At 51.7% G+C, this 14,779-nt stretch overlaps 1 protein-coding gene across 1 annotated transcript; it reads left to right on the top strand.

The window, feature by feature from the left end:
* The first annotated feature begins 8,358 nt into the window (after positions 1-8,358).
* On the top strand, positions 8,359-13,458 carry PROK1 (prokineticin 1). The gene is given in 4 exon segments (XM_067713262.1): positions 8,359-8,552; positions 11,116-11,180; positions 11,182-11,233; positions 12,764-13,458. Coding segments are annotated over 4 exon segments (309 nt in total). The 5' UTR covers positions 8,359-8,480; the 3' UTR covers positions 12,884-13,458.
* The last annotated feature ends 1,321 nt before the right edge of the window (positions 13,459-14,779 follow it).

The raw sequence follows: 14,779 nt of genomic DNA on the forward strand, positions 1-14,779 counted from the left end.
TGTTCCTTTTTCTTAGAAGAGGTTACGAAATAAACAAACAGGGGCTTCCCTGGTGGCGCAGTGGTTAGGAATCCGCCTGCCAATGCAGGGGACACGGGTTCGAGCCCTGGTCTGGGAAGATCCCACATGCGGCGGAGCAGTTAAGCCTGTGCACCACAACTACTGAGCCTGCGCTCTGGAGCCCGTGAGCCACAACTACTGAAGCCCACATGCAGCAACCACTGAAGCCTGTGAGCCTGGAGCCCGTGCTCCACAACAAGAGAAGCCACCGCAATGAAAGGGCCGCACACTGCAATGAAGAGTAGCCCCTGCTCACTGCAACTGGAGAAAGCCCGCTTGCAGCAGTGAAGACCCAACCCAGCCAAAAATAAATAAATAAGATAAATAAATTTTAAAAAAAGAAAAAGAAATAAACAAACAAACATAAGCTGTAAATTCCTGGGGCGTCTTCAAGAAGCCAAGATGAATGAGAACTAGTCATCCTGCCTGACCCCTGAGCGGTGAAGCTGGTGGACTATCTGTTTATTTCTGGTCCCCTGGGTTCACTTGCTCTGGACCGTCTGAGAAGCCTGTTCACTTCCCGAGGTGAGGGCAGAGCAATGTCTCTATTCAAACGTGCTCTTCAGAGAGGCCATCTCTGTGGCGATTGCTTGTAGAGGAAATGGGATGTTTTGATGTGCTGTCGGGTGGCCAGAACCTGGCCATGTGTGTCCCCATTCCAGGAGCATCCCTGATGGGACCCCCGCTGGAAGAGATGAGGAACAGAAAGAGATGGATAGCCTTTGCGTGAGTGTCTGTGCTAGTTTCCTACGGCTGCCTAACAAGTTGCCCCAAACCTGATGGCTTAAAACAACAGGAATGTATTCTCTCACAGTTCTGGAGGCCAGAAGTCTGAAATCAAGGTGTTGGCAGGGCCATTTGCCCTCCTAGGCTCTGGGGGAGAATCTTCCCTTGCCTCTTCTAGCTGCTGGTAGCTCTTAGCATTCCTTGGCTTGTGATAGCATAACTCCGTCTTCACATGGCCTTCTCCTCTTTTCTCCCTAATAAGGACACTTGCCATTGGACTTAGGACTCACTGGGTAACCCAGGATGATCTCATGTCAAGATTCTCTACTTAATTACATTTGCAAAAACCCTTTTTCCAAATAAGGTCACATTCACAGGTTGGAGTGGGATGAGGTCATGTCTTTTGGGGGCCACCTTTCAACCTGCAATAGTGTCTAAGCACTCTGCCTGGTTGTGTCATGTATTTTTCACAATGCACCTGGGAGGAGGGTATCATTCTCATTTTTCAGAAGAGAAAACTGAGGTTCAGAGAGGTGTGATAACTTGTGCAAGTTTATACCCATCAGTAAGTGGCTGGACTGGGATGGAAACCTAGGGCTTAGGCACCCAGACAAGAAGGAAGGAGACCAGCATGTGGAAGGTATGGAGGAACCAAGCAGATTGGCCCAAGGAGGAGCTGTGAGCGGTTTTGTGTTGCTGGAAAGGGGAATGTGTGAGGGTGGGGGTGATGGAGATGAAGCTGGAGGGGGAGCAGGGCTGGGCCATTCATACCCTTGGCTGCCGGCCCGAGGAGTTTGGGCTTGATCCTGAGGTTGGTGAGGACTCCTTGGAGAACTTTGAATCTCCGAGAGTGAAGACCAGATCTCTGGGCTGTATGGAAGATGGGTAAGCCTGGAAGGAGGGGGCCAGTCAGGAAGATGTTAGGAGACGCTGGTGGTGAAGACGGAAATGGTGGTAGAGTCTGAGGTCCAGGGGAGGGCTGAGTGACAGGATGACATGACTGATGAAAGCAGGGAAATTCAGGAATCTAGGAAACTCCCAGGTTGGGCCACTGAGTGTGTTGCGGTGTCACTATTGGAGAAGGGAACACAGCAGGAAGGATGGGGTGGCAGGCACCCATGCTTTGTAGCTGTGCGAGAGCTTTGAACATCTTCCCTGTGTTCAGTTATGAGTTGATTACTTCCCAGGGTCCTTGCAGAAGGGCACGTGTGGGACCTGCGCCCTGTAACCAGCCCACGTGTGCCTTCCCTTCTGTAGGAACGAAGCAGCAGGAAGAAAGTGGCTCTGCGTGGGGCCTGGATGTCAGCCGATCTGCCCCGGGGGAGACACTTTCCTTGTTAGCCGATTCTGTGGTGTGGTTCTGGGCACTGTTCCTGGATGTGAAGCTCCATCCTGTTTCTCCAGACCCCAAGCCATTCAGTGAACTACTTACTAATCTTTATTAATTCCCTTTTGCTTAAGCCAGCGGACTGATTCTGTTATTTGCAACTAAGAACCCTGAGCAATATGAGTGGGTTTAGGCGTGAGAGTGATAAAGGATGCTGGAGGAAGGGGCATGTGAAAGTGAGGTGCCCGGCTACCAGCGTGTGACATCCAATGGGCTGCTGGCTAGACAGGCAGGAGCTGGGGTGGTCGGGGTGGAGAAAAGTCGGGGGTCATCAGAACGTAGGTGGCTGTGAAGCTCCCTTGGGTGCGGGTGGAGGGACAGGGGGCTAGTGGGAGTGCAGCCCCAGGGCATCTCTGGAGGAGATTGAGAAGGGTGGGGGGACCTGGAGAAAACGATGTCATGAAAAGTAAGAGAAGGATTTAAAGAAAGAGTAGGTGCCTGTGTCAACACCTGCAAGTGTGCCAGATGTGGATTGAAAATGGTGCTTTGTATTCGGCTTTTTTTTTTGCTTTTTTAATTTAAGTTTTTTTCTTTCTTTTCTTTTTTTTTGGCCGTGTGATATGCAGGATCTTAGTTCCCTGACCAAGGATCAAACCCGCACCCCCTGGATTGGGAGTGCAGAGTCTCAGCCGCTGGACCACTGGCGAAGTCCCTATTTATTTTTTAAAAACAATATTTTATTGAATTAATTAATTTATTTTGTTCGCACCTCATGGCTTGTGGGATCTTAGATCCCCAACCAGGGATTGAACCTGGGCCCTTGGCAGTGAACCTGGAGTCTTAACCACTGGACCACCAGGGAATTCCCTATTTTTTATCTTTTAATTAAAAAATTTTATTGAAGTATAGTTGACTTAACAATATGGTGTTAACTTCCGCTGTGTATTTGGCATTTAGAGGACAAGGGCAGCTTAGAGGAAGTGGTTTCACTGGTGGGGTAGGAAGAGAAGTGGGGCTGGAGAGGGCTGAGGAGGGGAAAGGAGGCGAGGAAGGTGGTCTATCTACCTAGAAGCTCACTGTGTGGGGAAGGAGAGGAACAAGGTGCAAGCTGAAGGAGAGAGCAGGGCCGCGTTCAAGGGTAAGTTCAAGGGCAGCGGCTGTGAGCGAGAGCTTGTGACGTGGAGTGTCAGGGTGACCGCGGGTGACGGGTCCAGGTTGTGGGGTGTTTCTTCTTAGGTACTTGATAGTCTCTGATACATTGTAATCATGTCTTCCATTTGACTCCGTCTTCCAGTTGTAGAATAAAGAGGTCTCGTGATCAGTCATTGGAACCTCAGTTAGACAGTCGGGATGGAAGTAACTTGGTGGGAACTCAAGAATCAAGGACTGATGGGAACCTGGTCCTTGGTTTTAAAAATCCAGCGAGTTCTGAAGATGAGGTAGATGGGGTACAAGTTGTCTGTGGGTTAGGGAGACTCAGGGGCCTAGGATGGAATCTACCTGGATCCGGATCAGGAGCCAGTTCACCTTGTGACCCCTTCTTGTGGGAACAGCCGCTAACAGCATTAGTCCTGTTGTTCTGTGTGACCCTGGGCACTGCACTCTGCCTGCTCTAATTGGCCGCTTCAGCTGCTTCTGCTTCTTTTTGACAACTTTTCCCCCAAATGTGTCCAGCCTAAGGTCCTAGCTAAGTTTGGCTAGCCTGAACTTATGACCCTGTACCTCACTGAACCTAGTCTCTTCTCTAAGTCTCCTCACTCTGCTTCAGGAGTTTTTAGGTATTTTTGTACTATGGGCACCTTGGAAACCTGTGACTCCCACTTAGAATAGTGTTTTAAAATGTATAAAATAAAATATGTAGGATTAGAAAGAATTATATTGAATATATAAATATATTTAAATATATATATATTATATATATTATATATTATATATATTTATATATAAATATATTTATATATATTATATATATTATATATATTTATATATAAATATATTTATATTGAATATATAAATATTTATATTAAAAACAAATCTGTGATGTGGTCATATATGTGCTTCTTTATTAACGTATCGAATAACACAGTCTAGACTAACAGCTACCATGATTTCAATGTCGTGATGGGCAGAGGTATTTTGAGCTATGTGCAGCAATAGCCACATGGCATTAAAAGATCTGTGATTTCTCTTGGTGACAAGAACACAGGTACTATGAATACTTCTGTGTGTGTGGCCTACGGTTAGAAGAGAAGAAAGTGTTACAACTCAGTTAGCAGTTAGTGATAATAGGATGCAATTATTTTTTCTACCCAAGTTCATGGATCCTCTGAATTCTGTTCATCAACTGCTTGGGGAGCTGTGACCACAGGTTAAGAACTTCTGGCCTGGATGCTCCAGTTTCCATTGTTTGATCGCTTATTTCTTTTTTTGGCCACGCTGCGTGGCTTGCGGGATCCTAGTTCCCCAACCAGGGATGGAACCCGTGCCCCCTGCCGTGGAAGCGTGGAGTCCTAACCACGGGACAACCAGCGAAGTCCCTGATGGCTTATTTCTTTCTTCAGTGAGTCAGAGTCAGCTCTTATTTAATCATTAACTACTAACGAACCACTGATAAAGTGATCACATGTGTCACTCTCAGGCAGGAGCAGTATGGCCCCTGGACATGTACTCGCTTTCTAGTTTGCAGAGCCATGGCCTCATGGTAGAGCTGGAAAGGGCCTCGGACCCTCTAGGAGCCAAACTTATCCCATGTAGGAGGGTGAGCGACCTCAGGGACTGTGCCAGGTCAGGGCTACCTGGGCCTGCACCTCCATCCCAGGGCTTTCCTACGCCATAGGCGTTTCCTATGCCCGAGCGAGTGAGTGGCCCTTGCTCACCACACACACACACACACACACACACACACACACACACACACACACACACACACGGTTGTATAAACAGTCCCGCAAAATGGTGACACTGGCACCACAGCACTAATGCAGAGAAGCAGGGGCCCGGCCCAGACACGAGGCAGCTCTCTCCTACAAATGCCCACCCGCCTCACTCCCTCTGGCCATGGGGGAGGTGGGAAAGGTTTGCCCAGCACATCTTCTCCCCAGCTTTCCTCTCCCTCAAGGGAGGCAAGTACAGCGTCAACACTTGTCACCATTTCCCCGCTTTCACCACTGTTTTCACCTCTGACCTCCTGCTACCGTCTCCGGTTCCTGCCGGCTTAGCTCAGGGCCCTTCTCTCCTTCCCACTCTCCTTTTCTGCACTACACCTGTCAGCCAAAAAGTAACCCTCATCTGGCTAACACATGTCAATGGTACTGTTGAAATCCACCTGGCAGAGGACAGGAGAGCTCTCAGTTCCAGAGGGAAATTAGACCCGACGGCCGTGAGCTCCTGGCCCTGACTTGTGGAAAGCTCTCTGTGAAAGTCTGCTTACATGAGTTATTGGGCCCAAAACTCCAAAGCTCCCTGGAGTCTCCTCTGGGGTTTCCACCAAGTCACTGCCTATCCCTCGCCTTCCTCTAATTAAACTGGCTTTTCCTCAAACACCAGTATTCGAGAGAAATAAAGTGCTTTCAATCAATGTTATTGGTCCTGTTTGCAGCAGTATTTCTTGTTACCATTCTTCATGCCATTGTGTGGGATAATTAGTTTGGGGGGGTTGTGGGGAGCGAGGGAGGGGGTGAGAATGGGAGGGGAGGGCGGAATGGGGGTGCTAGCCTGAGAATCGCTGTCATCTAACGTTGTGTCTTGGGATGTGAGCTGTGTGAGGCGGGCAGTCTGTGTGGGGCGTCCCAAGCGTGCAGGGCTGCCTCTGTGCCCCCTCCCAGTGCCCGGCACCATGCTGCCTTCTCCCTCGGTAAGTTGCTGGCAGGTGGTGGTGTCTTGGTTCTCCTGTCGTGTGCCTGGCTCAGTGCCATGGTGTACGGATGGGCTGTAGACACTTGTCATTTTGATTCTCACCTTGCAGGAAAATTTCATATGAAGGCAGACAGGCCTATCTTTTTACAATAGAAATTGCCAATAGTTGAAAATGCTGCTGTGTGCCAAGCGTTGTGCTGAGAAATTCACAAGCATCATCTCGCTTAACTCTCCAAAAGCAGCCAGAGAGATCCTTCAAAGTGTAAATCACATCCTGCCCCTCCTCTGCTCCAGACACTCCAAGGGCACCCGTCACACTTGTTGTCAGGCCCCTACCATGTCCTACAAGGCTGGTATGGCATGACCCCTGGCTCCTGCTTCAACAGCATCCCCTCCTCTCCCTTCTCCAGTTCACCACACTCCTTACTGCTCCCGGAACTGGCCAAGAGGGGCCTGCCACAGGGCCTTTGCACCGCTTCTTCCCCTCAGGCTCTGCCCAGCTCACTTCTTCACTTCATCAGTCTTCTCAAGTGTCTCTTTGGAGAGACCCTCACGCCATCTAAAGCACCACCCGTGTCACGCTCTGTCGTCTTCCCTGCCTTCCTTTTTTTTTTTTTTTGCGGTACGCAGGCCTCTCACATTGTGGAGCACAGGCTCCGGACGCGCAAGCTCAGCGGCCATGGCTCACGGGCCCAGCCGCTCCACGGCATGTGGGATCTTCCCAGACCGGGGCACGAACCCATGTCCCCTGCATCAGCAGGCGGACTCTCAACCACTGCGCCACCAGGGAAGCCCCCCCCCTTTTTTTTAGCATCTTTATTGGAGTATAATTGCTTTACAATGTTGTGTTAGTTTCTGTTATATAGCAAAGCCTGCCTTCCTTTTTAACAGCACTCCACAAACCTAGCCATGTTATTACAAATCTATTTGTTTATTTGTCTATTACCTGTCTCCCCCACATGAGGGCAGGGACCTTGTTTTGTTCACTGCTCTATTTCCAGCACCAAGAACGGTGCCTTCAATATAGTAGTTGTGAAGAAATATATAGTCAATGAATAAATAATGGACGAATACTCACAAAACCCCATGATGTAAGTGCTACTCTTAACTCCATGTTATAGATGAGAAAACTGAGGCTTAGAGAGATTCTCGCTATTCTCAGGGTCATAAAACTAATGACCCTGGGATAAGAAGTCAACGCCCCAGTCTGTCTCTGGGGTCTTATCTGAGCTGCTGTGCTGGGTCCTCTCTCTTTGCACTCATAAATGCCTGTCAGCGTGTCTATGTGGGAGCCCTATTCCCCTGAGACACTCCAAGAAAAAAGCGTTTGGTGGATGACTCTGTTTAGGAAATAACTACAAGTTGCATTTCTCTGCTTGGTTTTTCAAATGCTTGTTAGCATATGAAAGGCTCTGAAAAATCCTTCAGTAAAAAAGCTAGTTGAACTGTGTAATCAGTGTTTCCCAGAGCTTCAACTGTGGAAATCTTACGTTTATGTATTTCTGTGCATAACACCTATTAGCATATTGGGGGACGTAACTTGGGTGCCAATGGCTTTTATCACTGTGGAGAGAAGCGGGGATTGTCTGGTAAAGGGTCCTGGGAGCTCTCTGGGTCGGCTGGCATGGGGAGATCTGGGCTAGGCGCTTCCCCACACAGCAGGAGGGGCTGTGCCCAGAGTCACCTTCCCCAGGACTGGTGTCTGCATCCACGGTGTTTGTTCGCCCTTGGATAAGGCCACTCTCATGCTCAACGCATAAAACAGGAGGGCGCGTGGCTCCTGGTACCTTTTAGCTGCAGCCCAGCCCAAGCACGCTTTTCCACAGGGACCTGTGGCCTGGCTCAACTTCTGCCCTCTGGTTCCTGAGCCTCTTAGAGGGCGATTCCTTGTGAGTTTTTCAGGAACATCAACCCCACAAGCCTGGCCTTTTTTTCTCACTGTCTCGTGTCTCCCCATTGGAATTTTAACCTTCTAGGGGACCAGGGACACTGCCTTCCCACTGTGTCCTCTCAGCCCCCAGCTCGTGCTGAGCGGACAGTTAAGTGCCCAGATTGTTTTGTTGGCTTGCGTGTGAGGGAATGATCCTGAGCGTCTGTCACAGGGTTTGGCGCAGGGAAGGGTAAATGGCGATGCTGTAAATCCCTTGATTTATTGCCAAAGCCCTCCCCACCCCGCCCCAAGCAGAATAGAAGGATGTCCCAGAGGCAGAGAGTACTGTGGGGTGCGATGCACGGAGCCGACTGGATCTCTGCGTCCTGAGCAACTGTCACTGCCGCCGATGGTTCGTTTATTGGTTTTGGTGGTGATTTGATGTCATTAGGGATTCAGGTCTCATCTCCATCTCTGAGATCATCTGAATAACAGTGTGAAGAGGAAGAGAATAGAGGAGACAGGCATCCACGGGCAGCCTGGATCGGACGGTATAAATCTCCGGGGAGAGCCTGGCCTTCCCAGCTGGTGGGCTTGAGGCTGAGTGGAGCCGGCAGTGTTTGTCATCACCCCAAAGTGACCATGAGAGGTACCACGCGAGTCTCAGTCATGCTCCTCCTCGTGACTGTGTCCGACTGTGCCGTGATCACAGGGGTAAGTCGCCCAATATTCTCTACTCCCTGGGTTTTGGGAGGACATCAGGGTCTGCGTGGGTTGGGCGCCAGGAACCGAACAGGAGGCAAACCAAGGGTGTGGCGAGCCAGCCACCAGACAGCACTTCCGAGAGGCATTTCACAGAACTTTCACGTTAGTTAGACCTCACTCTGCTAAAGGGGATCTGCTTTTGAGAAACTGTGTGTAAATCAAATTCTGCTCTCAGTGCATTAGGAGAGCATTGCAAATTCTGAAGTTTGGAACTTTGGTCAAAAGAAGATTCCTATTGTGTAATAATGAATTCTTTTAGAATGTGGATTAGCACCCCCTAATCTATCTTTTGTGTAAACTTTGGTTTTCATGTATGGTCTAGACCACATGTCAAGTGTAATCTACGTAGCAAGTTGACTTAAAGGCTGTGACCTTATTTAGCTTCTATTGGGTATGTTTAATCTCTGCTTTCTCTACTCTGAAAGAAAGCCTGTCCTGAAACTCTTTCTTTCCCTTATGGTTTATGTGTTTTCACTCGGTGCCCAGGTCTGATAAGAATAAGGGCGACGCCAACACCTGGCTGAGTGACCCAGAAGCAGGTGTCGGATAACAAGTAGAAATCCGGTCCCACTGTGGGCACACCCGGGCGGGCACGTCATAGTATTCGAGACACCCCAACTGTGGTTCTCTCTCAGAAGTTTGGCTTCACCTGGACCTACCCTCACATAGGCACATGTTGTGTGACAGTGGTGGGACAATTCTTACCGAAACAGAAAGTAATGGCTTACCTGAGAGTTTTCCAGATAAAAGCCACCAGAAAAAAAAGAAAAGAGGGACATTCACTTTTGTTTCAACTTCCTCTAACTTTTTACACAGAGAATGGAAATGTAGAGAAAGGCCAAACCATTCCTGGAATTGGATTAATTTTAATGTTCACAGAAAGGGAAATTTCTTTCTTCTCCCTTTTAGAGGAAAAAGACTGAGTTTCAAAGAAGAACAAGTATCAAAGGCAAGCCAAAGCTTTGAAGACCCAGAGCATAAATACAACTGTCAGGGCAGAATTATACCTAATGAATGTAAACCACCAAAGGCTGTCTTCCTATTGTGTAGCTTGGAGATCAGGAGGGTAAGAGCAGAGGATAGAAGCCGTGGTTACCCCGCCGAGAGGGACGGGTGCAGCGGGTTGACCCTGAGTCTGGCCCGGGATGGGGGAGCGGAGGGGCGTGGGAGGCGGGTCTGAGAGATGAGGAAATATCTTCCTAGTAAAGGCTCCAGTTTGACACTTTGCAAAGCACAGAAGGAGAGGAAGCTGCGGTAAGAGGACACACATGACAGACCCGACCACAGGTAGTTAGAACTCTTCCCTCTGTGCTCCGGGCCTTGCTGCTGCCCTGAGTCTGACCCTCAGGAAGAGGCTGGGTTCTACCAACCTCGCACTCCCCTGCTCTCAGGACTGTGACTATCCCAAATGCAGGCCTGGGGGGGTCCCTCTTCCCAGAGGGCGACAGTGATGCCCCACCTCTCTGGTGGAAGAGTCAGGTGGGGTGTATTCGGCCCTAACCCTGAGCTTTCAGGGACCGGCTGGTGTGTGAGAGGTACCCTCACTAGGCTGGAGACCGGAGTGGCAAGGTGACTGCCACCTACACCTCCTCTGCGTGACGAGCAGCCCCGGCATCTCCCACCTTCCTCCTGGGGCCGAGCACATTGCGGGTCTTACAGTTCCTGCCTTGCCCCACAGCAGCCAGAGGGCCCTCCATGGCCTTGTGTTGGTAAATAAGAGCCCAAACCCCACTCCCAATTTTGGCTCAGAAAAGCCGCAGAGCTTCTCTGGAAGTGGAAAGCCTGGGTGCTTCTCCAGTGTGGCCTCCTGTGAGTCTGGAGCCGTTCCGTTCTGTCTTTCCCAATCCAGGCTTTTGTTTACAGCGGGCTTGTGTGGCTTTACAGACGGCGCCTTCCAGGTCACTTAGCCCCTGCTCTGGGAGCCCAGCCCAGAGGGGTCCATCCCTCTCTGGGGGCCAGGCAGGCCAGCAGAGAAGCCCCAGGGGAAACACCTGTCAAGGGGTGCTGGACCCTCAGATGAGGCTGGGCTTCTAGTGAGGACAGAGGGGGACACCACGGGCAGGGGAGGCACCAACGCTGAGTGCTGCCAGGTGAGGGCTGGAGAGTCCACATCCACAGAAACTCAGCACTGACACCCTGGGGTGCAGGCCATTGGGGCCCTCCCCCGCCTGAGGATTTGAATTAATTCAACCCCACCAGCATCCACGGAGCATCTCCTGTGCTAGAAAAGCTCCACCTCCTAAGCTCTAGTCCCTCAGAAGAGGACAGCCTCCCTACCGAGTGACCTCGAAGGAGTTGGGGGCTCCTCCCATCCAGGTCTGCTGCCCAGCTGAGCCCCGAGCACCCTGCCGAGAGAGGCGCGGGGGCAGCAGTGCCCTAGGTGTCCCGGGAGGCCGCGGCCTGGGTGCTGTTCCCAGCACCTCTCTCAAGGGCTTTTGGATGTGCGTTGCCTCTGGTTTCTCTGGGTTGGGCCTAATGGGCACTAACGACCCCTTTGTCTTCCACCCCGCAGGCCTGCGAGCGGGACGTCCAGTGCAGGGCGGGCACCTGCTGCGCAGTCAGCCTGCGGCTGCGTGGGCTGCACCCCGCTGGGGTGGGAAGGAGAGGAGTGCTACCCCGGCAGCCACAAGGTACTGCTCACACTTGCTCAGGGCACAAGGCCACGAGCCAGAGCCGGCACTGGACCGCAGTGTTCTGACTCCAGTCTAGGAATATCTCACTGCCTCCTTGCTTTGGGGGTGGCCTGGGGTGCAGTGGGGTTCCAATCACATAGCCTGTTAGACCTGGGGACTGGGACCCCAGCTCCTCATTTGCTGAAGGGTCCTGGGCGTCAGTCACCTCATGCATACAACGAGGGGAGTAGACGACACGTCTGATGTTTGTTGCTGGTCTGATGAATTCCAGCTCTGAGAGGCTCCTGAATGCCCTTTGCTGCACGGCATCCTTCCCTCAAGAACACGACGTGGGAAGACTGTAAAATGGGCTCCCAGCCAGGGCCTGGGGTGGGGGAGGGGCAGGGTGAGGCTGGCCAGGCCCCTGGTGCACACACTTTAAGGAGGTTCACCCTTCTGTGCCCCAGGTGCCCAGCGCCTGCCTTGCTCCCTCAGGAGCTCCCAGCAGAGAGGGCACAGAAAGGCCACAAGGCCTTTGCTTCTGAACGTGAGGTGGATGCAGCAGCAACTGTGGGCTTGTACACCCTTCCTGGGGCTTCCTGTGCTCCAGGACGCCCTTCAAGCCCCTCTGGGGAGCACACCTGCACCCAGGGGCATCCTCCGGCTGTGGTCCTCCCTGGCAGGGTCTGCCTGGGAGTGAGGAGGTGGGGGGAGACAGACGGGACAGAGTACAGTCCTCGTGGTCCTGGGGTGTGTCAGGGGGTTCAGCCGCAGATCTATATTCCCAAAGCAGGCAGCAGAGGTAATACAAGCTAATGCGGAGTGCTTGCTATGTGCCACCCTTCGTATTAAGTGCTCTTTGCAAGTTTAAACCTCTTCAGGTTTACAGTGTAAACCCCTTTACAACCATAGGTGGTCGCCTCTATTATTAATCCATTTTACAGACAATAAATTGAGGCACAGAGAAGCTAAATAACTTGTCAGTTGCCACACAGCTGGGAAGTGGCAGACCTAGGACTGGAGCCCAGGCTGCCTGACTACGTATGCTCTGAACCTGTCCTATTCATCCCCTTTGAGGAAAGCTCAGTGGTTTCGCCCTCTGGGTGTGAATCACCCGGCAGGGACCACGTTCTGTGTAGCTGCATCCCCGGCACCCAACACGGGATGGAGAGTATAACGGGTGAGCTATAAGTGATAGTCAGTTACGGATGTAGGTGTGAGTTTGTGAGTGGTCACGTGTGCTGGGTCAGCGAGGGGCCCCGGGTGGGCAATGTGAGGGCCTGTGGGGTTTTAGGGCTGTGGCTGTTCACAGTGTGTCACAGCCAGATTGTCTGCGTTCAAATCCTGGCTCCTCCACACGTTGGCTGTGTGATTTTGGCACGTTGCTTAGCCACTCTGTGCCTCAGTTTCCTCCTCTGTAAAACTGTTTTTGTTGTGCTGGGATGGTGGCAGTGAGACATTGGCCAGGGCTGGGCCGGCCAGAGGCTCCTGCCCTGGGGGCCCATCTCCCTTTGGTGAAGGTGCCACCCTCTTCTCTTCTCTCCCCAGGTCCCTTTCTTCAGAAAACGCCAGCACCACACCTGCCCCTGCCTGCCCAGCCTGCTGTGCTCCAGAGGCCGGGATGGCAGGTACCGCTGCTCCACTGACTTGAAGAACGTCAACTTGTAGGAGCTTGTCTGGTCTCCCGACACCCACCGGGCCTCTTCCTGAGCACAGGCTGGGGTGGTCTCTCTTGGACTTTTATTTCTGCCCTGTGGCCCAATCCTGCAACCCACTGCTGTCGCATCCCCACTCCCCGCACTGCCTACCTACCCCCCTCCTCCCTAGCACACACAGGTGCACCCACGAGACACGCGCCACAGGGTGACCTGCAGGGTCCAGGCTGGTGGCTGTGGTCCTGGGAGTAGTCTGTGTGCACTGCTCAGGCTGCCTGCGGGGCTGCTAGTAGCAGGAACATATTCCTTCCTCATGTCTCCGTCTGCCTGCCCTGCCTCTCTCCGTCCTGCACGTACTCCTCTGCCTGAGTCGGTGAGCTCGAGGAAGGCGTGGGGAGCCAGGAGGTCAGTCGCCCTCCAGACGGCTTCTATGGGGCCAGCCTGTGGCCTGCCCCCCGGGCCAGAACTGTGGGCCTCCAAGGCCCCTCGTAGCGCAAGTTACGTTACCCAGCGATGCCCCCAGTCCCACCGCCTCCCCATGAAACGCAGACGGTGGTGGTTCAGTCTAAACGAGCTGTTGACATTTTAGGTGGCAATGAGGGAGTTACCTTCGACAGCTCCTTCCAAGGGTCAAGAGCAGGTCTGTGACCTTGAGGAGGCCTCTGGCATCTGGCCAGCTTGGGGAGGGGTCAGGAGCGGGGGTGGGGCAGGCCGATCACTGATTTCGGACACAGGAGGCAACTACCATCCAGGACCACAGCCAGGCTGCATGTGCCCCGCATCTAAACAAGTCATCTTCTCTAGAGAGTGAGGTCTGCCTGAAGTTCAAAGCAGTTTGTCTGGGCGTTATATCACTGGTCTCCATCTCGTCTGAAACACCAGCCTCACTCAGCACCTCACATCTGGCCCCTGCCCGAGGCTTGCCCAGGTCAGCATGCTGATGCCGGAAGCTGTGCACACTGACCACTAGTTGCAGAATAAAAGCATGAAAAAGGGGTGAGTGGCTATGGTGTTCCTGCTGCACTGGTGTGGGGACGTGGGGAGGGGACAGGACTGGGCTGTGTCCAGGTAGGAGAGAGATGCAATTGGAGTTCCTCCACCCAGCTGGGGCAATTTTTTGGAGAAAGTGGATTCAGGGTCTCCTTTAATGAAGGGCTCAAGGCAGCTCAGTGGGCTCTGGGCTGAGAGGGTGTGGTTCAGATGGATTGGATACAGGTGGGGGCTGTGAGCTGGCATCTGGGTGGGAAGACCACTAGTGAGCTCAGGACGGTGGCAGCTCCCTTTTCTGAAATTTAGTCCCTTTTGTTTAGTGTCAAATACTTGATGCCACTCAGTTCACCGTGTGTGGGTGAGAAAGTCCATATCAAGGATGGGCTGGTGAGGCCCTGAGCCTGTGTCTGAACCAGGGGCTGGGAATATCTCCTAAGTGCCAGGCTACTATCCCCATGGTGCCTTCTCACCTCAATCCCTAGTCTAGGAAAATGCAAAACATAAGATGAAAACACGAATAAAATATCTAGGAATAAACCTACCTAAGGAGACAAAAAACCTGTATGCAGAAAATTATAAGACACTGATGAAAAATATTAAAGATGACACAAATAGGTGGAGAGATATGCCATGTTCTTGGATTGGAAGAATCAACATTGTGAAAATGACTCTACTACCCAAAGCAATCTACAGATTCAATGCAATCCCTATCAAACTACCACTGGCATTTTTCACAGAACTAGAACAAAAAATTTCACAATTTGTATGGAAACACAAAAGACTCCAAATAGCCAAAGCAATCTTCAGAAAGAAAAACAGAGCTGGAGGAATCAGGCTCCCTGACTTCAGACTATACTACAAAACTACAGTAATCAAGACAGTATGGTACTGGCACAAAAACAGAAAGATAGATCAGTGG

Source organism: Pseudorca crassidens, chromosome 2, assembly GCF_039906515.1.
Source record: "Pseudorca crassidens isolate mPseCra1 chromosome 2, mPseCra1.hap1, whole genome shotgun sequence".
In the NCBI taxonomy this organism is placed as follows: domain Eukaryota; kingdom Metazoa; phylum Chordata; class Mammalia; order Artiodactyla; family Delphinidae; genus Pseudorca; species Pseudorca crassidens.